The sequence below is a fragment of the Syngnathus floridae genome, chromosome 2 (genome assembly GCF_059516105.1).
Source record: "Syngnathus floridae isolate MCC-2025c chromosome 2, RoL_Sflo_1.0, whole genome shotgun sequence".
In the NCBI taxonomy this organism is placed as follows: domain Eukaryota; kingdom Metazoa; phylum Chordata; class Actinopteri; order Syngnathiformes; family Syngnathidae; genus Syngnathus; species Syngnathus floridae.
The window spans coordinates 19,459,562-19,486,031 of record NC_142414.1 but is presented as its reverse complement, the minus strand read 5'-3'; the positions used below and the strand labels follow the sequence as shown (position 1 = coordinate 19,486,031).

General features: G+C 39.2%; 1 protein-coding gene across 1 annotated transcript; it reads right to left on the bottom strand.

Annotated features, from left to right (window-relative positions):
• Positions 1–4,307: 4,307 nt before the first annotated feature.
• Positions 4,308–24,554, bottom strand: ntsr1 (neurotensin receptor 1 (high affinity)). Its single transcript, XM_088369707.1, has 4 exons — positions 23,668–24,554; positions 9,957–10,158; positions 8,400–8,484; positions 4,308–5,977 (listed from the first exon to the last, which is right to left on the bottom strand). The coding sequence occupies exons 1-4, from the start codon at positions 24,337–24,339 to the stop codon at positions 5,722–5,724; spliced, it is 1,215 nt and encodes a 404-aa protein (XP_088225833.1). The 5' UTR covers positions 24,340–24,554; the 3' UTR covers positions 4,308–5,721.
• Positions 24,555–26,470: the final 1,916 nt, after the last annotated feature.

Here is a 26,470-nt window from a genome sequence, read left to right as displayed (position 1 = left end):
ATTTGGTGTTCAAACTGATTAATCTTTTTTTTTTCTTGGTCTTTTTTTTCTTTTTTCCAACTTAGTTTCCATGTTGTAAAGATAATTACAAGGCCTCGCATAGCCATGCCCAGGAGAATGATGATAATGATGCGTTCAATAAATTGACTTCTACAATGATTCAGTATTCAATGTACATAGTTATATTTAAGAATGAAATACAATGACATCCACCACACAAATACGCAGAGCTCAGAATCTTTCTGCCTGTACCTCACCAAAAACGTACTACACCACCTGCACTTCAAATGAAACCTGCTCTGATCGGGTCTAAATTCTACTCTACGATCAGTCAAAAATTAGGATGCGTCAATTTTCTACACCAAGCACACATCTACATGTCTACGAAAATAGAGTTCTTAAGTGTGCACTGTATTTTATTGTCATTTGCATTCCAGAAGACCGATATGATTATGTCGTTAAGTTGTGTGCATCCATCCATGCTTATGTTCTTCGGAGCTACTGGATGTAACATATTTGTTCCACACAATCTCCTTCAGTTCTTGAAGGTTTATTGCATTTATCCCAAATGGTCCTTTTTATTTTGTCTGTAAAAGTATTTCATTTGACATAAATGATAATATACAGGAACACTGGAAATGTGGTCATATGAATTATATATATACACACAATAAAATGTTGCTATTGGGAAAGCACTGAAGACTTACAGAAGGGAGAAACAAAAACAAAGAATGCCTCACACTATGTCATAAATTCAATTAATACAATTACAGAATTAGTATGATAAATAAAAAATTGAATGCATCAATTATTACAGGATTTTTATGATGTAAATACTAGGTGGGCAAAATTAAAGAAGGGAATAAGCTGAGTGTTTACTCCTCCCTGTTCTAGAATCCTTTAGATTAATACTACAGACTCAAAAATTCACAGTTAAGTGGCATTACACAGTAATGTGTGCAGCAGGGTTGGCGAACCTTGTCTTTACCGAGGGCTTGAAATTTATCACAGAAATTGAAGGCTAAGCATTCACCTTCTGCACACCACTAGACATGACACATAGAATATTGATTTGAGTGGAGAAATGTTGCCTGTGGGCAAACCTGTCAGTGGCTAATGAACCCAGAATCAATTGCTTGCCGAAGGCGAGTTGATGGTGCCCCGACCCAAAATGCATTTTACAAATGTTTAAATGGAAGTCGACATAAATATTAAGTATGGCAACTCACAAAACGTTTTGTGTACTATCTAAACTATAAAGTGCAAGTTTTTCAAGAAGTTTTTACAAAAGTTATATTTATCTTTCCTGGTCAGGAGCTCAGCACCCCTTCGTCCTAAATCTGTTTTGACAATAGTCCTGGAACTTTTCTGACAACTGATATATGCCGTTACAGAGATACGACAGAGAACAACCCCCCCACTTGCCCCCCAAAACAAAACATTATGGTTAGTATGGAGTGGTATAGTTAGGTTGATCTTCATGACTGTATTCTGAGCTCCTAATTGGAGAGTTCCTCAGAAGTAACCCTTCAATCATTCAGCAAACTTTAATTATGAATAAAAGCCACATTATTTTTAGCCTTAACTTGAGTTGACTGACACGTCAAAACGTGAATCCAACTAAACTGCTGTCAGTTCTGACTCCCTTAAATGCAGTGTGACATATTTTACTCCGACACCAACGAGGCTGCAACTCGCAGATAATACTTCACACGTGGAGCTCATATGAAGACATTTTGAACCTAATCTTGCCACTTTCAGTTTTTGCTCAGCAAGCCCATTTCATTTAAAAAAAAAAAAAAAAAAAAAGAGGGTTAGGGGGGGGCTTCGAATGCAAATTGAAAAGACCACCTGGTAAAATAAGAATTTGATGAACATCGCTTGACATTATTTCAAAGGAATGGGTGGAAGTTAACTTTCTCTTCATGAGAATTATGTTTCATGGATGGATGAGTTTTGCAGAGTGGCAGCACCAAACACCTGTTAGGGTGCACTGCATCATCATCAATGTAATGTCGCTTTGTCTGGCCAAGAACAAATGGTGGGGTATGACTGCTGTCTGCCCATGAGGCAGCTTTGGAAGAAAATAATATTCCCCGTGATCAGCCGACCAAACAGTCTCTGTACAGCCACTTTCTCGGGCAACGCTGGCAGCAAAGCGTTAACATGTTCCTCAGACATGCGTGAGTGGCAACGTGAAAGACACATGCATTTTTTTAAATTCATTTTCTGTACCACTGATCCTGTCCAGGGGTTGTCTGCCACTTAGTCACAGAACATTGTCAGTTTAGACTTTGACTCTCACACCGGCTGTCAGGTTTGTGAACAGTTACAGAACTATTTGGCCTTGCCAAAAATTATTCTCTCACTTGTTAACTTGCACACCCCTAAAAAAGTTGTACAAAAATGTTTTCACACTACAGCGACTATAATATTGCAAGTGGCCACTAAGATATCAACTTGAATAGGTGAAAACATGTTAAATAAAAAAAAATATTTTGCCTCAATCATTTGCTAGTCATACTGAAATAGCTAAAGTATTAGCTAAAAGTCATCGCTTGACCAGAAATTAAACATCTTCATATCCGCTGAAAGGAACTCTCAGTAAGTACTAAGTCCCTTTAGAATTGGAGCAATCTTTTTATAATTTGCTGCAGTAGTTATATTCACAGTCCTGCTGACCCCCTATTTCTCAAGGAAGTTGCATTCCAGACTCATCTGGGAGTGGTGAAAATCCGTACTATAGAGAAACCGTAAATGGTTTTGTATTTGTTTTTAATATAGTTTAAACTCTCACACAAAGGCCATTTTCACTTTCTCAATGTCAAGAAATGGGGGAATTTAACACCACTTTGATTTCATCTGCAAAGTTCCCCAAATAAGAGGCAACATTTTTTGTCAGGAACAGAATGGAGCAGGGCGACCAAATACAGCTTGGACCAGGGTTTATTGAGGCAAAAGGGAGTTGGAAGGGAGGTAGGTGGGTAACCGAAGACACAGACGGGATAGAGACTCACGGCCAGCAAACAGACAGACCGACCGACCGACATAAGTCCATTCGGACAAGGTTAAAATACTGACCATGAGCCTCCAGACAGACCGAGGGAAAACCAAACGACAGGAACACTGGGCACGGACAGGGACTGAACAGAACAGTAGACACCGACAAGGAGGAACACACGGGCGGGGTTTAAATACATGAGACAATGAGAGGGAGCAGGTGACAGACATTACGGTGACCAGAGGGGTGTGGCTGGGTGAAGTTGCCGGCCGAGTGTGCTCTGGCACGGCACGTGACATTTTTCTTACTTTAAGATGGTTATTTTAGGTTATATTAGTTTATTGCATGACCGACATATAAAACAAAACATTATTCAAACATTGTATATTTAAACACCAAAATGTTCAAACCAAACCAATCCCCAAAATTGTCTTTACAATCATACACTGTATGTGAGTCTAAACACAGTATTCTGATTATTATTGCGTTTGTGGAAGGGGGAGCAGATTGTGCCCAAGAGACTAAATTTTAATCTCTCATCACATGGCTGCTTGAAAACAGCATTCATGTGCTTGCTGAGTGCAATTCTTCTCTTAAGACCACTGCTATCAGTTGTCAGGTGTGCCTGCCAGAAAAGGTCACAGCCTGCTGTGCTAAGTGTGTGTTTGCACACCTTTAAATGTCCATATATGCCGATGTGAGCGCTTACTGAGAAAATGCTTCATGCCCTTTGCTTTCTCATTTAGAAATGAAATAAACCTCCATTTATTCAGCAGCGTAAAGTGGTTGGTGGAGGTGAATCATCTAAAAACAAGGCCATTTCTTTTCTAAAAGAATGCCTTGAGACAAATATACTATACTCCACTCATAAAATGGCTTTAATGCTATTGTTAACATTTATATTCTTACCTTCAATGCTCGATTTCTCTGGATGCAAGATTTTAGTCCAATCAGATCTCAGCCACTGCATGCTGCCATAATAATATAATCTGCGCGTCAGAATCAGTAATGCTTTAAAGTATATTGGCAATGAGACAGTTGCTTTAACCAATCAGGTTACTCAGTTCACTCAGTCATGTTAGAATGTTCCTGTGCTCCGGTTGGTCAGAGCAAGCCAAGTTTGGGTAGCAAAACACATCTGTAGCAATCTCATCTGCACATATTTATTATATCCAATGATCAGCATGCATTTCATGTACATGTATGCTTTGTCACGTGATTAAATACATTTAATAAACTGTTAAATAAACAGTACAATCGATTTTGTATTAAGCGGTGGGATAAGTTGGATTCTTAGGTCTGTGAATAAAAGTGCACGCCTCACTACTGAAATATATGATTTATTTCGGGGTAGAGGTAATCACAGTAACGTTAAGGCATTCTAAAATAAAGATTTCTAAATGAATAGAATTACAGACCACATATAGAGCTTCTTGCTATCAGTAAAACATTTTACAATAAAAGCCCAGACATGCTTTGGTGAAAAACATCTTCAGTTTACTCAGATTTGAGTGAACAGCCAAATTGAAATATCCTTTTAAATGAAATGGTCATTTTGTGTCTATCCATATTAATAAAAAAACACAATAACAAAACATAAATTGCAGAGAGACATCAGTGAATACATTCAACTTAATCAATTGTTTCAGCACACAACAACGTTCTTGACAAAGGCAATAGAGGCAACAACAGGAAATTGCACTTTTGATTCAGTATGGAGTCAGAGCCAGAACAGGAACAAACATTTACCTACGGAACCCCAATAAAGGTCGGACTTAGTCTAAACTTTACAAAGATTTACACCTAACAGCAACAAACAAGTCTGCATGATTTAACAATACGAATGTTTCTTTACATTTCATTAATTGCACATTTACAGAATTATTTTTTTCCTTTCTTCTCACAAAGGGTAACGTCATAACATATGTAAATCTCAGCTATGTGTTCTGTATATACAGTAACACTTCTTTGCTTCCAAAAGATGACTCATTTAGATTTGATGGGCACCACAGTTAAAAAAAAATGTGTAAAGCAAGGAGTGGAAAAGTTTCTTTTTCTTAACAACTCATTTGTTGTCTTCCTGTTTGTGTCTACATGCTGAGTGAGCAATCAGTTTACGCTTGTTTAAATCAGTGAATGTATACAGGGTGTTGCTGTATGAGCTACTTTGAGATGCACGGATCAATGCAAAATTGAAGGGAATTTTCTTTGCTATTTTACTGATATTGTCTGGAGACATACTGTTGAGACAGACATATAGATTTCTTTTTATTTATGCTAGTGTTTTATTTTTTGTAAGTGTCGCAACCAACGCACCATTGGGTGTGAGTCTCCTTTATTTTAAATTAAGTGGGGAGGTTTCAGCTACTACAATACAATCAGCAGTAAATGTCATGTACAGTACAACATGTACTGTGTGTAGATGGTGTGCTGACGTTTTGATGGGACACCTCTGTTGTTGCAACTCCTTGACCTTTGAGTTTATTAGTTTATATGACAAGTGGACCAGCCACTACATCTTCAATAGTGTGTTAGCATTAATTTCACTGCTAAAATTCTTGTTCAGTTGTTAGCAACAGAAAAGCCATCAGAGGTTTATTTCACAATTTTTCACAATGAGGGTTCGAGTTCTGGAATGTGTCCGAATCCATGACAGAGATGGACTAGTAATGGTAATGGTGGTGTTGCTGCTTTGTGTATTCCAGCATGGTCCAACGGCATCAATAGGCAGTCTCCTTGATAACGTTGGTGGAGAGGGTGTGGTTGCTGGAGATGCTGAGAGAGTGGCGGGTCATGGGGCCAGAGCGCCTCCTGGGGGAGTGACGACAGGGCATGCACAAGTGGCGCAGCGTGGAGAAGAAAATCTGGCGGAAGGGAGCCGAAACCAAATTGTAGAGGACGGGGTTGATGGCAGAGCTGACGTAGAAGAGGACGTTGGTCAGCATGTAGAAGTAGTGGTAGAAGTCATACAGGTTACTGAGGGAAATTGGAAAAGACAGTTGGAGTCATTGCCACTTTCTGGAAAACCTCCACATAGCAGGTTTTATTTTACTTGGAAATGAATCATAACACAATCTGTCATCTCATTACATATTGTTCAACACTCAATCAAACAAACTCTGTCCACTTTGTTTCCTAGCCTCCAAATGTTGTGGTATCAAAGATTAACAATTAATAAATTTATGGGCTGTTGTGATTGTCAAAGATTTTAGCGATCATTGTATTCATGTTTTTCGTTCACGGAAGGGTGCCAACATGTGTACTTCCTTTAATTCTCTAGATGGCCAATGAACACATCATTTTGACTTCATGAGCTCACGCTCCTTCTTTGCCAGTCCGCTGATTCCATTCGTCACCGTCTAATTTATTCCGAACAATACATGACAGAATAAGTTCAGATGACCTACACCAGTTCTTTTAAAAATAATCTCATCATGCGCTTCCTGCAATTAGTCACCTAGATTTAAGTGGGCTGTACCATTTTTTTCCCCACCACACATTTCATTTTCTCATGCAATTTAACTGTAATTGTAGCCTGATAACAGAACACAGAGTTATAAAATGTTAAGATAGCACATTTTTAATGAAGTATGACTGTATACATTCAGTATAGTAGACAAAGATAGTTAGATATCCTGTCAGCTAACTAAAACCAGATACATTTTATTTGTATAGCACTTTTCATACTTTTTATAAATGAAAACAATACATAAAAATCTTATATCTTAAGCGCTGTCAATAAGGACTGAATTGAAGATGAAGAAGTTAGGAATTCCATCTCTAGAAGCCGATGCATTATAGAAGATATAAGGTGTTTATAAAAGTCAGGGGTTTTCGCACACAAAAAATGACTCCTTAATAAATAGTTGCAAATCTTATGTGGAAAATGTTATCTCTCATTTTCAAATTGGGACAGCATGGAGGAATCATGTGACACTGTGGTGCACAGGCAATAAACACAATATAGTAGATAGGTCAGCATACATTGATATGTTATGAACATGACACACCATCTCAATAACTCGAGTCGGCTTGATTGATCGCTTCTTTTCGTAGAGATGGAGGTCTGAGACATGGGTCTTGTACATGGGCGCACACAGTCAATGATGTGTGTGTCCGTCAGCATACAGGTGCACCATTAAAGGAGAATGAGGATAAGAAAAGAACAACTGGGATTGTTTACAGCATGACCTTTTCATTATAAAGTTATACTCTCTGGATTGTGCTCATTAAGCAGAGGGTGGCACGTGCACCATTAGCATCAGAAGAACTTTGAACAGAATTTGAGCTGACAATTACGACTATACTTGAAATGGGATTAATGGAATGCTGATTCTTAATCATGTTGTCAATGATGATGAAAAATTGCTGTTAGCGTCAGCAGTAAAGCTGGCATTGTTTTGATGAATGGTGCTATGATAGAAAAAAACCTTTTGATACTTTGGCAGCAGTAGACTTGACGGTGCACTTAATTTGTGCATTTGAACGAGACAAAGCTTAGTGCAGGGTTTCAATGATTTTCCAGTTTCTCTTTACATTCTGTCACTGTCCAAAAAACATGAACGCAATCTGGATTAAGATTCACGATATAAAATAATCAAAATTTACTCATTCACAGTCAAGAAGTACAAAACCAAAACTATCTGCAAAAATTGCTAAACACTCTTCAGAGGGATGAGCTCTGATAGGTGTGAGCCCTCATTAAGAGAAAGCGACATTCAAGAGAGCAACATTTATGATCCAATTGTCATTAGCAAGTCATTACTCACTCATGAAAATTGGATCTGGTTCATATGGAGCAGACATAAAACCCCCAAAAACCAAACATGATAGACTTGTGATTTTCAGCGAGTAAAGGGCTATCAGCAAAAGTTAAAAAGCACTGGGCCCAAAATCGAACCCTGAGGGACACCACGCTTTTTATATACTATATATGCAATATATATGCACACGGACGCCAGTCTACCAAAACAAGGCCCAGACTGGAGGCCGTGGGCTGCTAGTTATCCATCAATGCATTAAAAAACAAAAGAGAGATCATTTTTCTTACAGGTAAGTAATTCTTATTTTTGACAGTTTGCTATGCTAGACCAACAACAAACAAACAAAATAATTTTACGCATAAACTCGCTGTAACTAAATTGACCCCAAAGATATAAGACGCCTGCAAATTTAAAGGTACCAGGAGGGATTTCTAAATGCTAAGCATTAACAAGAGCCAGGATCAGAATGTTAAATGGAGGTAATCCAATAAACAAGATGAATCCTTTCATTGGCAGCTCCTCTCAACTAATGATCTTCCAAGAGGCGCCTACAGCCAACACACCTTGACGTATGTGTACATAAACGGTCATGTTCAGGCATGCAACGCTTGAGAGAAAAAAAATACATCACTCACTCGGACCAGTCAGAAACGTAGCAGAACATGAGGCGACGGGCGTGATAAGGTAGCCAGCAGACCACAAACGCTATGACCACCGCTCCTAAACAGAAATAATGCATGTGAAACATCAGACAATACGGAAGGCAGAAAATCTGACCAAAAACATAGCGAACACTTCAACAAAATCTTCATTTCTTTGTCTTAGTTTATGTATTTTTATTTTCTTATTTGAAGACACTAAACAATATCCAGCAGTTTTAGAAGGGATTAACATTTTGTCTCTTGAGATGACGTTTGTCCTCTTACGTCATGTCAAGCAGTTATCAAACATTTTTGTTTTTTCAGTGTTTTAGAATTTTCATGTTAATATATATAAAAGCAACTTGTGAACAGATGAAACCAAATGCTTCCAAGGTACCAAATAAGCATGATCAAATTGCTTGACTGACCTTTTTTTTTGTAGTCGATAACTGAATTTATACAAACACGCAACAATCCAACCACTCAACAGCATACTGATACTTAAGATGATATTTTGTCTTTAAAAATATGAAATATTCTGAACTTCATTAGTCTGTGTAGTCCACGTTGAGCATTTTTTTGTCAACCTGTATCTCACTGACATTTACCACAATCGTATGCCGCCACCACTCAATGTAGCTGGAGTAGAAAATCAATGCAGCCCAATCTAAAAATAAATAAATAGAAATGAAATAGGCAGCAAGGGTGAAATGAGCTTGAGTAAGAAGGAGCTGCATGGCATTAAGTACAAATCAATTATTTGAATCACTGAATGGAACACAAGGTTGTTAAACATAGAGGGAAGAAAATCGCTTTCTCTGTGATTGTCTGTGTGTCGGTCTGTCTATCTATCTAACTCAGATGGGTGTGGTGACCTCTCAAATGTAATTCATGATGCAAAAGGGTACCTCTGAATTTTAAACGTCTCTGGATTGTCTCTCCAGCCTCCTCAAGGCAGACCTTCATCATTAAGTCAGGGGGAGGTTGCTCACATTTACGTATCTGCAGCCTTTTGCTTCACGCTCAGCCTCTACCCATTCACACCGACAGTCAGTCATCAAATTCACCCACGCTTCCTTTTCTAACACTTATTTCGAACGAAGAAGGGTGCACAACTCGAGGTAGAAAAGGAATATAGGAAGTAGGAGGTTCATTAGTGACGTAAAGAGTGTAAGACTTAAGTAAGGATCACCAATTCTTGACACTTTTCAAAGTTAAGAAATACTGTCTTACTAGACTGTTATAAATGTTTTTCATTCCAGTACGACTCTAATGAAAACTAAATAAATTAGGATGCCTCAGAATGACTCAGAAGACCTGAATTTAAAACCAGACAGCATTAAAAGATGCCTGCTTTTTATTTCCACAGAAATTAACATCCATTATAGAGTTAAAAGGTCTTGGGTGTTTCTGGAAAAGGTCGTGAAGGTTTTGTTAAAAAAACAAAACAAAACAAAAAAAAAACAATAAAAAAACTAAAAAAAAAAAAAAAAATAGCCGTGGCAGTGTGGTTTATCAAAGCTGACGTTGTGCAGGGCAGAGTTGACTTACGAAGCACGAGGACTCCATGGCGAAGCGACTGAGCCCGATTGGGTTCCACCGAGACATTGAGCATGGTGGGATTGCCGGCGATGATGCAGACGCGGTTGTCTTGCTCGGCTTCGTGGAACATCCGCAACAGTTGATTGGCGATGACTCCGTTGAGTGCCGAAATGGCCACCATGGGTACCACAAAGGACAAGAAGGCATTCACCTGTTCAGAAGGAGAACAATCACCTTGTTAGGTTACCATCTATTTTATTGATGAGGGCTGATTTGGAATCGGCACAAAGAAATTCAGCTCGAAATTAACTTGAATGTCACATTTTGTTTATTGTTGACTGTTAGATTTGCCTTTGTCATCTTCACTTTTTTTTTTTCCTAGAGGCATGGAAAAGAAAAAAAAAAATCGAACTAAACAGAAAAAAATGTGGGTGCGGGAACTTTGTTGACCCATGCACTGAATTCAAGTCTTTGTTCAAAAATATGCTGTTGTGGCTGTGATTGGTAGCGATACAAGTACAACAACACGCACACAGTGTTCTAAATGAAGACCACTCTGGAAGTGTCACTTCAGTGTTATTACCATTGATGTATGGGATGCCATTAGATTGCACAGATGTAATCATTGTGACAAAAATCAATGAAATACCTCACACACACTACTACTGCAGAAAGGGAAAAGGGTGGACAGGATATAAAGACAATAGTGGAGGAAATGGAGGAAGTTGGACGTGTCGGCTGGCAGACAGCCTGCCAAGGATAAATCAGTTTTACAAATTGTGTGATTGGGGTGATGGTCTTAGAGAATTATAAGAAAGATTTAAAAATATTTGGTTAAGCTTGCACCTACAGTTCCAATCTGGAGAATGCATGTGAGCAGTGAGGGAGGGATGTTGATGCAGGCAGAGACCACAGGGAATCATGGATGAAAAATGTTAATGGATTTAATGAACAGGAAGCCTGCCATGGAAAGGTTCTCTCAATCCAAGATGCGGAAGATTGATTGAAGCTGAAAGGGGGGAAGCTGCGGGCAAAGCAGCAAGACAAACGCTGGCGTCACAATGAGATGAAACCTCAGGTTGGAAAGGAATATTTACAGTCAGTGGCACCGGTAGGGGTTTAGAATAACGAATGACCTGCTGTTACTTGAGTTATAGTGCTTGAGTGGCTCAGACAAATGGCACTGGCGCTTAGGCAAAAAAAAAAACCCAAGGCAAAATCAAGGTTGAGCTGCACATTCACAACCTCCCAATTTCACAGATTTCAAACATGTTGATTAAGGCCACAGGCCCAATTTGTCTAATTTACCTTCTTGTCCCCGAAGATTTACGGCTGACCCCTAGTGGCTCTTCTATCATCCTCCATCTCAGATAAGCGCATGCAATGTTAAATGAGATTTTTCCAATTACTATAGATACTTGGAGGATCCAATTAGAGATTAGTTCTCCAGGATATTTTTGATGTCGCTGCTGTTGGTCAAAATTGTATTCTACAAGGCGACAGGTGTTGATAATGATTAGAAAACTGGTTTCAAAGAGAACGTTGCTTTAGAAACGACATTGTTGTCATTTAACTGTATGAACAAAAACTGAAAAATAATCTGTTACGTACATTTAAAGCCGAGCCGCAATGTTGGATTGCATTGCTGTTGTGTAATTCATGCTTGCAAAAAAAAAAAAAAAAGAGCATTTACTCATTACAAATGAACCAAAAGTCGTGGTTCATAAGTGGTCCGATTTTATCCGTTTTTATCTCTTTCTTCTCAACATTGTTGAGGATGTTCCTTTGTTTGGAGAAAGTGTAGCAAAAAGACACAAAAAGCTAAAGAAAATCCAACAGTCTCTGCTCATTCACTTTTGACAGGTTGGAATTAGATGCATCATTCAGTCTTTTATGATCGAGGTGGCAGTGAGCAAAAGGGAAAATGCACCATATAGTATTCCAGGTCTGAGCCAGAATTCAATTTGGGTGCACTCTCACTCATTCTCCCCACATCCACCCAAACAACAAACAACTCACATTCATTCACACCTCTGCACAATTTTGAGTATTTATTGAGCATAACAAAAAATGAGGGCGATCACCCAGGTGAAGAAAGAGAAAACATTCAGACTCTATACAGGAAGGCTAGAGTTGAGAGGTGGCACCGAACTGAACAGCAAAGCAGATGTGCTAACCACTAATTTGAACTCTAAATCTTTAGTAGACTTCAAGTGCAGAAGCCTGAAAGCATCGACTCAACTGAACTAAAGGACGGTCACAACCGTAAATTGAAGTATAGAAATTGTTAGATTCTAATTTAGAACAATGTTGAAACGGAATGGCCGAAAAACAAAGAAAGATAATACTACACCCTTAAAACATCTCAGGTAAAAATTGGACTGAACTCAGAAGTTGGAACAATTTGACAGGATTGGTTTCAAATTGGTTTGTTTTTAACCCAGCTTCAGCATCACTACTGCTCACAATATACACCGGACATGTACATCTCATAAAATTAATCCTCATGTCTTTTTTGACATTCTCCCATCCTGATACCTTCTGCATAGCTTGATATAGATGATATAATGACCTATTAATCTGGAAGCCTTGAATCTCCACAGTACATATATCCAGTATATATTTGAAAATGACAAAAACACTGGCAACATAAGCACAGACATAAGCCACCAGAAGCAAACACTCCTGCTCGACCACCACATGCTGTGTTGATCACAGCGATTCGCACCTTGTTTGGATGTTGCTCTCACTCGACTCTTCTTTCACAGGCTGACAACTATCACGAGGGGGTCCAGGGTGCCGCATGCAAGCTCGGTGTGAATTAACTCACTTCCATGTCTTTAAGGTGTGTCCGTATGGACAGAATTGTGTGAGTAGCAACACAGGGAAATGGGGTGCTGACAGACAGTTTCAGATTTTTTTTTTTATTCTGTTAAATGTGCTGTTAAGCATTTTGAGCAAAATATGAGTGAATTTGTGATCAAATTTAGTAATACTGACCTTCACAACAGCTGTTACATTTTACATGCGTGATGACACAAAGTGCCTCAGTGTGTCAACAAATGTTAAGTGTCTTCACAGTTCGACATGTTTACATTTTTCTGAATTGTACGGATGCTCGGTAATGCTCACAATTTCCATTCTCATCCTGGTTATCCAATGGTGTAACTTCAAGTTGAGACTGACATGTTACTCTTCAATAAAAAAGTACGTCTGTGTTTTGATATCTTAAGATTGTTATTGAATATTAAAAATTAATCTGCGCTTTTTCAACACTAATTTAAATGGCGTAAAAAAAACAAATTGACAAATTGAGTATTTACAGGTTTCATCAAAAACTATCATGTTTCCAAAATTTTAAATTTTTTTCAACTTAACACCGAATTTCTAATGTTTGATTGATGTCATGTGTATAAATTCTGTATGATGTTCTCCAAAATAGTATTTTCATTTACAAACAAGACGAGTGACATACAATAGAAATTGCAGGGATGTAAATGTCTACAAACTTTAATTAATCTTTAATTTTCCCCCAAATATGCCCAATTAGTTATTTGAAGAATCTAAATCACAAGTGTTTAACTGATCATCTCAATTTGGTGTGATGGAGGAGGGAAACATGTATCATGTTTATCAAATTCAACACAAACCCAAAGTGTTTCTCAGAGCAGGTGATAAAAGACAACAAATACTTAGACTCAGGCAGCCTAAACTGACCTTCTCTGTTTCGACTGCAGTTCTAGTCTGAAAAGAGGATTATAAATCATGTTATGGCTGAAAACGTGCGGCTCTCAGGACACTCTTATTTCATTTATATGGTTTCACCTTAATGGATGACACCAATGGAGGAAGAGAAAGTAAAAGCTCCACTTCCAATGAAGCCTTTTACAGTAGTGGTTTGAAACGCAGCGTATAAAATAATTACACAAGATAAGGCAGAATATAAAAGCATCGAAAGTCACCACACAGCTGAGGAAAAAGATTTCCTGTTCACCCTGCCGTCACAAACATTAAATTTAACACGTATTTATCTTATCTCAGCATGAGGCATAAAAGTGAAGCGTGGCTGAAATAAAAGCAATCGAGATATACGCTACTTGCCAAACGCAGACGACACTCTGCATTTAGAGTCGTCTGCGTCGCTGCTCCATGAAGCGAAGCGGTTGTACATGTTCACTCACTGACAACTGGGATAATATTTGGAATGTATCCATTAGTCTCAGTGTTATGTTAAAGCTTTTCTATGACAAAGCACATTAGGAGACTAACTTGCGGATGGCTCCCAGAGGCACTTTCAAATGTTTTAACGTTCCGGACCACACATAAGTATGCCGTTTTGGTAAATCTTATGGTTTGGTCTTTTGTCATAAATGATTCCAAAATTATCCTACGGGTATTGGAGTTGCCTTCCCATCTTTTGCCAACAAGGTGACCAGCAATTGTACTGTACCATTATAATTAAAGTAATTATTATGTCCACCCTGGACTGGTTGGCAGTTAATTGAAGGGATCATTCAGATAAACAGCTGTTCACACATGCGGGTAATTTTAAGACTTTGCGGAACCAAACTGCATGTTTTTGTGAGGAAGACAGAATACCCTACAAAGACTCGCAAAAGCACAAGTAGAACTTGGAAATGACACATAGGAAGGCTGGAGCACAGCAGGACATCTTGACTTTGTGTATAAGAATTGATTCATCTATCATTGAAAATCCAGCTTATTGTATTGAATTGTTCGTTGATCAAGGAAATAATGTCAAATGCACATCCTTGTCAAAAGCAGCATTTTTTGTTCTGTTCATGATTTTCTGGTAGCTTTTGAGGTCAAATCTTGTGAGATTCCTTTCCTCACAAAAAGAGCTTGCTTTGAAGGAGGCGATTCAGGAATCTGAACGAACTCTGCGATAAGACAGGGACAAATGGAAAGCGTCAAGTGCGTGATGGGCCAGTGAAGGGCATTTGTAGAAGCAAAAAGCAGGTTAGCATGGTGAAGGCGATGGATGTGCAAGGAAATCAATTGGTGTTTTGTGTTAGGGATTTCACCTTCCTTCAAGAAGTTAATGTTTGTAAATGTCCTAAACACTTAATCATTCTAAAGACACCTTGAACTCCCTTTTTAATGAAGAAATTCAAAAAAAAGATTTATCGCTTAATGGTCTAATTTCCTGTCTGGGGGTCTTTGCATGCTATTACCAGTAGAGGACCTATTTATTTTTTCCTGCGGCAGCGTGCTCTCATAAATGCTGTGACCGGGTTCTTTTTATCTAAATAAACATCGATCTCACTTTTAGTGGGGAGTAATGCAAATATTTGCACAACTCGACATTGCTTGTACAAAGGCTCCACGCAGACAATTATGGAACGTCACATATAGAAGCAATCGCATATCGGTGCAGTTGGCCCTTGTTGGTCTGCCAGAGGATGCAACGGATGATGACAAATTAGAGATTTCTAATGGAGAATGTAAACAGGATCGTCAACCTCATTAATGTCATGTTTTCAAATAAAATATGTTGGCATACTGTATGAAAAGTCTCTTTGGTCTGTTTGGAGCTTGTGCCCTTTTGAGATACTTCCATTTGATTTATTGCTTGGAAATCACTTTTGTCATTTTAATCAGGTACCAGCATCTAGCGTGAGTGGGCTTATCTATGATAACAACCCATTAAAGATGATGACATTGGGCTCGAGTAGGACAAATGGTTATGGCATTTTGCCACACCTTTCTTCTAAATGACTTCATTTGTAAGTAGCACTAATTAAACCCCAACAATCTCCCTTCATTTAGTGATCTCAGTACTGTTTGGATGTGACTTTGTTCATTCTAGGACTGTTCCTGATTTTAGGAATAGACTGGTTGATTCCTTGTGACTGTTTCACGATAATAATAGTATAAATTAATTTGATTAATTGGTGATTTTCAGGTGCTTTGCATCAGCATCCCTGGTGATAAAGGGGCACTAGGACATTGCATCATTTTTTTCTCCCTGGGCAGATGATGTAAAGTTGGCTATAGGGTGATCAAAGATCTGTGAATCATTCTTCCTGCCCGCACCCTGACCATTCTTTTAAAAATTTATGATAAAGTTGATAATAATCATACTATTATTAATGGTTTCAATTAATTAATGACTGAGCGTCGATGCATGCATAATTAGGAATGAAACATGAGGACATTCACCAGAAGAGCTCAGAATATCTCTGCCTGCCTCTTATGCTCTTTGGTTACCATGGCAATGACATTGGTGTTTTCTCATTAGCCATTGTAACATCCACATGATTTTGAAACGGTTCCTTCTGGCAACAATAAAATTAATTTGAGGGAATTCAAGTGTTTTCCTTGTGATCCGACAAGATCTAGCTGGGTTCCTGTTAAGGATAACCACCCACGAGGCAACCGGACATCATGCAGTCAGGAATGATGTTGAACAACTAATTTATACTCTACCAACAAAGAAAGAGCTCAAGTATTTGCAGAGGCGATTAGTTTAAGTGACTGTGATGGTTATACACTCAACAGGCATTCATCAAGTATCTCTGATTGTGTTCAGAATTTGAATTCTGGCAGTTGCCCTTGTTGGTGGGACTAGTGATCATATATCAGCATCAAATTTACGAAGTGGTTATGAATGAAACATCTGCAGGGGCTTTTAAATGTGTGGTCTTTTTTTTGGAATACCTGTGTAATGTTTAGACAGCATGAAGCAGGTGAAAGCAGTGATTATCTCAAGTCGTTATTCCTCCTGTGAGCTGGGTCACACATTTGACACCTCTTGTCGTGTTACCATGGGTCTACAACGTGAGCTGAGAGTAAACCATCACTAAGTGGAACTTGGCAAATTAGGTTGTTGACCTAATTCTGAGAGAATGCAACTCTGCATTGAGATGCTTTCATGGGTGATAAGAGGGGAGTATCACTTAATGTCAGAGACAGATTACAAGTCATTGAAACTTTCAAGGAATGTGATATGGAAAAGGCACTCTTAAGAGCAGTATAGTTTTAGCAACCGATGGTTTGCTTGAAACTGCATGCTCCTAATCCTGGCGTACACACATCCTTTTAACATGTAGCTAAATATGAAACAGCTCTCAGGTTTTGATGACATAAGTAGTAAACAATGCAACAAATATACGCATATTGTTCCATGACTATTTGACTTGTTTACCCCCCTCTCCCTTGTTTTTTTCCCCCATCCAAGAAACTCGTGCACTATTTGGTGACGTCAGGTTTTACCATTCTGTCTCCCTCTGTTGGTCATTGTTTCTTATGCCTCTTAAAAGGGTCGTAACTGTTAAGTGAATCCGGTCCCCTCATGCATGTGCAATGACAGTAAATTCCATTCCATACCTCTGTTGTCAATCAAAACTGATCATTATTATCTGTGTGAAGGGAAAAGATTTAAAACACGACATTTTTATCATTAAATTGTGCAAGTTGAAATCAAAATGCCTTCAGTGAGTGTCGATCAACATAATACTGTACAACTGGGACCTAATAATGACAATTAAGGCATTTACAGTTAGAGGCATAAATCATACTAATAAATTAGATTATTTACTTGGGATGGGTCGCTGACAGGCATCTATTTCAAAACAGGAACAGATGTTCAAGTGCCCAAATGTGCAATGGTAATCCTGATAGGGAAGGTAAAGAATGCTGACTGCACGTATTTTTTATGCTAAAACAGCAAATGGTACGGTATATTGCTTGACAACAGAAATGACAAAATAGGTGCCGAAATTAGCAGAGAACAGAGAATGTGTGTTCGTGAGGAAATAAAGGAGAAATAAGCGGGGAATACATGACTGCATACTGAAAAATAATATTGTGGTACTGTATTGGATTTTGTCCACACTTGACATGTACAACCATGAATAATAACAAAATGGACATTTTAGGATGCAATCCAAGCAATATCTGAATTTGTTTTGCAATTGAAATTCATCTTTTTTGCACAAAATGAAAGTGTAGACACAGCAGGAGTCCACTCTGTGCAATAACGACAAAAGTGCCTGAAGGTGGACAGGCCTTTAAGTGCACACAGCGGTCCTCAAAACACACTCCAGGCTACATGTTAATATCATCTATCCCTGTTCTATCGCTGTTCAGGTTCATTTGGTAGCTTATCCCAGCAGATTTCAAGTGAAATGTGGACTACATTCCAGACTGGTCGCGAGTCAATCACAAGACTAGACAAAGAATGGCACAAACAGTCACTGAGTGGGAAACAACCCCACTCCACCTACAGCAAGGTAACTGAACCGGCACACCATCAGTGACAAAATGTTGAAATGACTTAGCTGAGTTCAGGTCAATTTTCTCAACATCCTGTAGCCTTTCACAAAAAAAAAAAAATAAATGCACTCTTGCAGAGTCATTTCATTAGACCTCCTGAAACTTTCCTACTCCAGTTATATTTACGCTTTCCAACTTCTGGGAAGTCATCTCAAATCAAATTAAATGTTTTTAGTGAAGGAAAAATATTAAAAGGCTCCCAATCGAGACAATGTTTGGTTGTTTAATTAAATTCCTCCCACCTAATTTAATTTACTTAAAAAAGAAAAAGATAAGAAATACTTTAAAAATGAAGACGACTCTCCAAAACTACTCAAATTGATATTGCACTGTGATTATTACTTATTCTATTCAAAATAAAGTAAAAGAAAAAAAAAAGAACAACAGCTGTAAAGAGTCCAAAGTTTATTTATTTGGTGTATATTGCATTATTTAGTGTATAGTTCATTTGTCTTATATAGAGTCAATGAAATACCTACAGTACATCAAACACCTTATGGATTTTCATGACACTAACATGAAAAGATGAAGACATACAAAGGGAGCTCCATTACCCAAGAAATCGTAGCATATGGCGGGAATGACACATTTTTGGAAATGTACACAATATAAGACTGCCCGCTGCCTTCTCGCTCCCAAATAGTTCAAATTTTCCCACACTCAAATCCTCTCTGACCTCTCGAGCTTGACAAAACATGCTTGGAGTGTTTGGGAAGCTCACACCGGCTTACACAGCATCCTCTCTCACTCTAAAAAAATAAAATAAAAAGTTATTCCAATGATTTCATCACTTCCTGATTCCCACCATAGTTGCCCGAATGTCCTCAGACTGGAATGAAGCCAAAGCGATTTTATTATATAGAGTTGTGGACATAACATCGATGATCATTTCAATTTTATGAAACATCCCTGTGTGGTCAAAAATGCCTCCCCTCGGATACTGCCTATTTGCTGAGGCCAATGGCCCTCATAAAAAGCATCAGAGGATAAAAATTTGTTAGCTGGTTTATTGCGTCAGTGGAGTGGTGAGCAGTTGTGAGTTCACACCAAGGTTGTTTCAGTGGAAAAAAGCTTGTAGCTTTTTCGGATGTGGCTGTGAAGTTAATGTGCGTCACAAAACGTGTCATCACCCTTATGGTGAGGTTTATTTTGGCAAAATAGGCTTGGTATGTATGCAAATGTATATTTGCCTGTTTCTGACAGTCCCTATCGTCATTCCAACAGTGTAGTAGGCATGACTACTGTGCACATTTTTCATTTGATTTTCCAATAGGAGGAAATCTGGTATCTTGTGTTGAATTTGTCCCGTGACCAAACTGATAATTTACCTACATGTAAAATGAACATTCCAGTTGAAATAAACTGAAATGCTATTATTCCGTTCCAGCTTCTAAAAAATACCACTGTACTGTGAACTAAACAAGTACATAAAATGAGAATGAAAATAATCATAGCAACTCATCAAATGGATTCAGCACAATGAGGTGTGCCATTCTTGGCTAGAATTGAAACAGACAGACTCTGATAGTATTAAACTCTCAGAACCCCCATCGAGCACCAAAAGCCTCAAACACATTTTAAGAACTTGCTAATGGAAAAGTCTAGACATAACAATTATCATTCAGTTGGTTTTCCCCAATCTGGCTTGAATTCCAAGATTTTGTACGACGAACCGTATTATTCTCAAGCTTGTTTGTTGAATTCCAAATTATGCAACCTCAGTGACATTTGACTTTTGAGTTTTGATTGTACTTGTCTGGAGAATTTCGGATACAAATATTCAGTTAGTTGCTACTGTACTTTTAAAGTTAGAAGTTCAGTGTTCTACCTTCCAGTAGTACGCTTAGGAAAACAACAGCAATAGCAGATAAAACAGAACAAAAAACCCCCCACTGGAGTAGGACACCTGCAGTAGACAATCTTGATGAAGCTCAACCTTACAAACCATTTGGCGGCAATCCTGCAAGTTAATGTTCCGTCTCCAGCCCTCTGGCTTCATTGCAAGGCTCCAGCTGGGTGACAAAGCACCCACAGAACAAGTCACCTCATCATTATTTGCTCACAATCTTGTTGGTCTACCAAGTCAACACCAAGTTTGTGCATTGGATATAATCACAGGTAAATTGAACCAATACACAACTTCAACATGTGTCAAGGACACAAAGTGGCCTTGTAAAATATTGCTTTGCTCTGCTATAAAGAGAGCTTCTGCAGTCAGGGTGATAAATGCTGGGAATGCTGTGAATATATTCACATTGATTTCTATGAGCTTAATTTATGTAGCATTTGAAATATGTTGCATGTTATGGGTGGTAAGCCGCCAGTGAATTTCCTAAAACTCTGGGAAGACGTGATGGCATTACGGATTTTGCTGAATAAAGGATGAAGTGTAATGTAGGCTGACACAAGTTCATTCATTTCTGACATTAAGCCATTGTGGTGTTTTTTTCAAAAAGGTCATTTAATTAATGTCACCGTGACTAACTCATGAATCGTGGTGGGCAAATTTGAGCCTATCTATAAAAGTGTGCGGTACTATGATGATCTGAAGAAGAATAAATTTAGCCTTGACAGCTGTTTGCAGTCTACTGGGTGCCTTCAACATTCCCATGAACAATATGAATCAGCAGTTTGTCATATTAATTAGAATATAGGCCAACACGGTGTATGAAATATACTTTGTAGAGTTTTATTGATTTTGTAGAGCAGTGCATGCAGAAAATGGATGGCTTCAGATTTTGTGTCGCTTAATTCTATCATCTCTAAAGTCGAACGCTTCAAAAGATTGTACAACCTGAAGTTCAATACACGCTTCTGAAGTCAATTAGAAACGGAGGTTTGAGGTCTAACTTGTTACAAATGATCAGCTGAGCGAGCATTGGAAATATACGACAATATGGATTAAGTGTAAAAAATAATAAATACAGGGGCTGATCCACAGTCAGCGGTGTTTAGTTTTCATGTCTCAGGAACAGGGGAATTTATCGTTTGACTGACATGTACGCAAATCATTGTTTTGTAACGTAATATAATTGAGCTATTATTAGGCCCATCATTACAAAAAAAAAAAAAAAAAAAAGTATGGTGATGTGATACAGCAGGTTTTATATATTAAAAAAAAGATGTACCGTCAGGTCACAGGATTGAGGACACATGCAGGGAAGTGAGGCAAGATTACCAGGAATGAATAATATAATATAAAGGAACACAAGGCAAAACAAGGTACCAAAATACCATCCATCCATCCATCCATTTTCTGAACCGCTTAGTCCCCACGGGGGTCGCGGGCGTGCTGGAGCCTATCCCAGCCGTCATCGGGCAGTAGGCGGGGGACACCCTGAACTGGTTGCCAGCCAATCGCAGGGCACACAGAGACAGACAACCAATCGCACTCACACTCACAACTAGGGACAATTTGGAGTCTTCAATCGGCCTACCAAGCATGTTTTTGGAATGTGGGAGGAAACCGGAGTGCCCGGAGAAAACCCACACGGGCCCGGGGAGAACATGCAAACTCCACACAGGGAGGGCCGGAGGTGGAATTGAACCCGCACCCTCCTAACTGTGAGGCGGACGTGCTACCCAGTGCGCCACCAAGCCGCCGGTACCAAAATACCAAATAACCATCCATCCATTTTCTGAACCGCTTAGTCCCCACGGGGGTCGCGGGCGTGCTGGAGCCTATCCCAGCCGTCATCGGGCAGTAGGCGGGGGACACCCTGAACCGGTTGCCAGCCAATCGCAGGGCACACAGAGACAAACACCATTCGCACACGCACTCACACCTAGGGACAATTTGGAGTGATCAATCGGCCTACCAAGCATGTTTTTGGGATGTGGGAGGAAACTGGAGTGCCCGGAGAAAACCCACGCGGGCTCGGGGAGAACATGCAAACTCCGCACAAGGAGGGCCGGAGGTGGGATCGAACCCGCACCCTCCTAACTGTGAGGCGGACGTGCTACCCAGTGCGCCACCGAGCCGCCAATATACCAAATAACCAAAATACAAAATCAACAGGTCCACGATAACCAGGGTATAACTAACTATACAAAGAGCAAGGAAACAGCATGACTTGAACATGGGGAGAACAGAATAGGAACTGGACGACATGACGGGAACAACACAACACTAACACCACCAACAACAACAACAACAACAACCAACACCACCACCAACGACCAATGCCACCAACAACAACCAACACCACCAAAAACACCACCAACACCACCTGGGGCTGACGAAAAAAGGTGGAAACAATTACTTGACAAGACAGACATTGAAGAACAGGAACACAAGGAAAACATGACAATGAACAAATGGAACACAAACCAAAGTCTAAATCAAAACCAAATCATAAACTATGACCATGACATCTACACGCTGTCCCTTTCAGAAAAAATAAATAAATAAAATAAATAAATAAAAAATAAATCCAAGAGCACTCTGTCAAATGTGGTGAAAACCACAGGTAGCAAAAGTACTTAAAATGCTAAACTAACAAAAACTAACAAGAATTACTGAGTGGAAAAAATACACCTTATAGTTAAATGTGTCTTTTCAGATTAGACAGAGAGTTTAAAGTGGGTGTGTATGGTTCAGGGCCCAAAAGCAGAGACAAGGCAGAATTCCACTCAAAACCAGACTTTTATCTCAAAAGGACAAAAAAGGCAACTAAACAGTTGGCACAAGGAATCAACAAAGACACACCAAAACAGACACAAAGTTGCAAACCAGGGTACACTCAAAATACATGACAGTGACATAATGAGCCAACAGATGGAAAACATAACAAAACTAAAATGTAATCAATGCCGAAATCCACAAAACACAGAACATGACAAAGAATTTTGGAACACTAGAAGCTCAAGGTTTTCTTCAGCTGGTAGACAACATCAATCATTCATAAATGCACCATCCTTGATTCCGAGAAGAAAAAACTTTATTTTTTTTTATTTTTAAAAAGAACCATGGTTCTTGCTTCTCCCAATCTGCTAGTGTCATTGCTCTTCTATTGTCTGCCTTATAAGACCTCAAGGTCTCAATCGCTCAAGCTCTTCACTCTGAATTTAAAGTCATTTTGTTGCATTGTCATCGACTGAGGTTGAAAAAAGCAACAGGCCAATTTTGCCAAGGACTTTAAGTAGCCTGCTGAAATTTGTTTTCAAATGTCAAGAGTAGAAGCAAAAAGTAGTCTCATCTCTGGTGAAAACCATGCAAACCAAACACAAAGCATTCCTTTTGAATGCTCTTTATTATTGTTTTTATGGCTGAAATAATATTTACAAGCACTAAAAATCTTGTTCTTAAGTGCTCCTCCTGCTTGGTGGTCAAATAACCAAACTGAGATGAAAATATCAAGTGAAAACACGACAGCGAAACATATGTCACCAGATAATGAAAATGTCAGGTTGCATAACCCACCTGGAGTACCGTCTTCATGGTGACAGGTGCCACGGTGGCGGTGCAGATGTTCTCTCCCTGGCGCGCCTCCTGGCCCATGATGAAGAGCATCGGCGTGGCCAACGCGAAGGAGGCGAGCCACATGCCGCTGATCAGCTTCTTGGTGCGGCTACGGGACATGATGCTCTTGGCTTTGAACGGGTGACAGATGGCCATGTAGCGTTCCACGCTCAACGAGGCGATGTTGAAGGCGGTGGCGTACGAGCAACTGTCCCGCAGGTAATAGTAGCCACGGCACACCGCATCCCCGAACACCCACGGATGGTGAAACCAGATGAAGTTGTACAGCTCAATGGGCATGGAGAGGACGAGGATGAACAGGTCGGACACGGCCAGGCTGGCCAGGTGGTAGTGGACGGTGCTCTGCAAGTTCTGCAGACTCTTTTTGCTTAGGAGAGTGTACAAAGTGATGGAGTTGCCCAGCGAACCCACGGCGAACAGAAACAAGTAGATGATGGTCACGATCACTTTAGAATACACGTCCGTGTTCACTTCCAAGTCCTCCCTCTCTTCCGGGTCGAGATCGGCAGTGATATTGGAGAAGAAAGAGTGATTTCCTAAAAGTATCTGCACCAGTGCGCCGGGGCGGTGCGCGTGCGCCTCGCGCCCGGAGTGCGTTAAGTTGAAATCCATGTCGGCATGCAAACACACTCTGATACTGAGAAGGTTTTACACGCGCACCAGAGAGAGATGCAGTCCAGTATGGTTTGGACAGGGAGTAGCGCAGCTTTTATATTTCGCAACCAGGAGGCGTGCACCATGCAATTGGGCACTGCTGTGGTGACGCAAAACTAATTCATTTTCATGTCTTTTTCCCACGTGAAATGTCATCCATGGTGCAAAAAACAAAAAAACCAAAAAAAACCCAACTAAAACAAAACAAAAAAATCCCCAAAACAAAACAAATCACAACTAAACATTGTATTTTTTTCCCCTCCATGTGCCTGCAGGTGACAAGATTGTGTGGTGGCGAGCAATTACCGTACTGGCCCGAATATAAGACGGTGGTTTTTGCATTGAAATAAGACTGAAAAAGTGGGGGTCGTCTTACATTCGGGGTCTAGACATACCCATTCACAACGCTAGATGACCCCAGATATATTCAAAGCAAATGCTGAACTTAACTCCCCAGGCCAAAACGAACCCCTGTCACGAAGAATAAAAATAAAAATAGCAGTAGCAGTTTGAATTATTTTATTGCAATGTTTTTCCTTATTCAGATTTGTTTTAAGACTACAGTTACAGTTAGACTTTACTTTGATGGTTAATGCAGTTATTGCAATTTTGTTGATTTATCACAGTAGATTGGTTTATTTACATTTCAAAACCCAGAAGCCATTCATTTACAAATGTGATTGCACTTTAGTTTACATATTTAAATGTTCAGATATTAAGATGTGATAGACAGCGTTTGCATGATTTGAATGAGGCAAATCTCTTTCTCTCAAATATATTATCATAATAATTTGTTTCAGATGTACTGAAATTATTTTATGTATAAAACTTAAATTTGGTGTTCAAAAAGTCTTTATTTCAAACTTGAGTCTTGAAAAAGAGGGGGTCAACTTATAATCAGGGTCATCTTATATTCGGGCCAATACGGTATAGGTGGCAGCCCTATGGCACTCTGCTCAAACCTCCCTTTCTGATAAACCGCCACTCCCAAACGCCCTCCCTCCTCACACACTGATAAAAAACCCACACTGCATTTGGGCATCATTTTCTTTAAAAAAAAATCTGAATTTTAATAGTATATCTGAAAGATATACTGAAACTGCAAAGAAGAAGGGGTAAGGGACCAAACTCAAATTGTGCATTGGACAAGTGGGAAAAAAGGGAACATAATTTGCAATATTACTATATGTGAGCATAAGAAAATTATAATGAATGATCTCATCTACAAATACAATTTGGATACTAAACATAACAAGTGAATTTATTATTGACAATTTCAAACCAGCCCTCAACACTTATATATTTTTTTCCATACACAAACTAACTACACATTATTATTTGTCAAGTACAAAAAAGTACAGAAAAGCTAGGATCTAAAGCAATCAAGCAAGCATTTTCGCGAGAGGCTAATAAAAGAGACAATACAAGGGGTCATAAAGCACGATGCTATAAGGTAACATAAGAGGTTCTCAACAATTTCTGTCATAAAAATAACAACATACTGCTATCATGATGAACAAAGCCGTACAAATTGCTTGCCATACTGTCCTTCCACCTGCAACATTCACATGTTTGTCCTCCTTTCTTCTCTAAATTGTGCACCTGATGGCTTGGATCTTTTCCCCTTGATGTTTACGATAAATGCAACTAAATTGACCATCACCCCCCCAAGCTGTCTATTCTACAGTAACAAAAAGGGGGGACAAATTCTCCATAAAAACGGCAATGTTGGTGCTCTGTTCTTCCGCACATATTGCACAATGCCGGAACCTGTGTGAACTTTAGTCGACTGTATGCACGTAGTTTACCTAAACATATTTGTTTTTTGCTTCAATATGGCTGATGGATCATTCGACCAGGGTCTCATTTGCTTATTGTTGCCGCTAACAAACCATATCTTCCCTCAAAGTCCTTTCCAAACTGCCACTTACTAAATGAAGTATTAAATTAAGTATTAGTAAGTAAACTCAACCCAGTGTCCTTTATTCAATTACCAGAAAGGTAAACAAGTGTTCTAATTATAAACAAATCCTCTGTTGTTTTACTGAGCAAATTCCTGGGTTTCCATTCGCGCACACTGTACAAGAAG

What these genes read in the sequence shown, in the direction of transcription:
- ntsr1 (XM_088369707.1), bottom strand. Translation starts at nt 24,339, where the DNA reads ATGGATTTCAACTTAACGCACTCCGGGCGCGAGGCGCACGCGCACCGC. An exon ending in CCATGAAGACGGTACTCCAG is followed by an intron (nt 10,159 to 23,667) that starts GTGGGTTATGCA and finishes CCTTCTGAACAG; the next exon opens with GTGAATGCCTTCTTGTCCTT. An exon ending in CCATGGAGTCCTCGTGCTTC is followed by an intron (nt 8,485 to 9,956) that starts GTAAGTCAACTC and finishes ATTTCTGTTTAG; the next exon opens with GAGCGGTGGTCATAGCGTTT.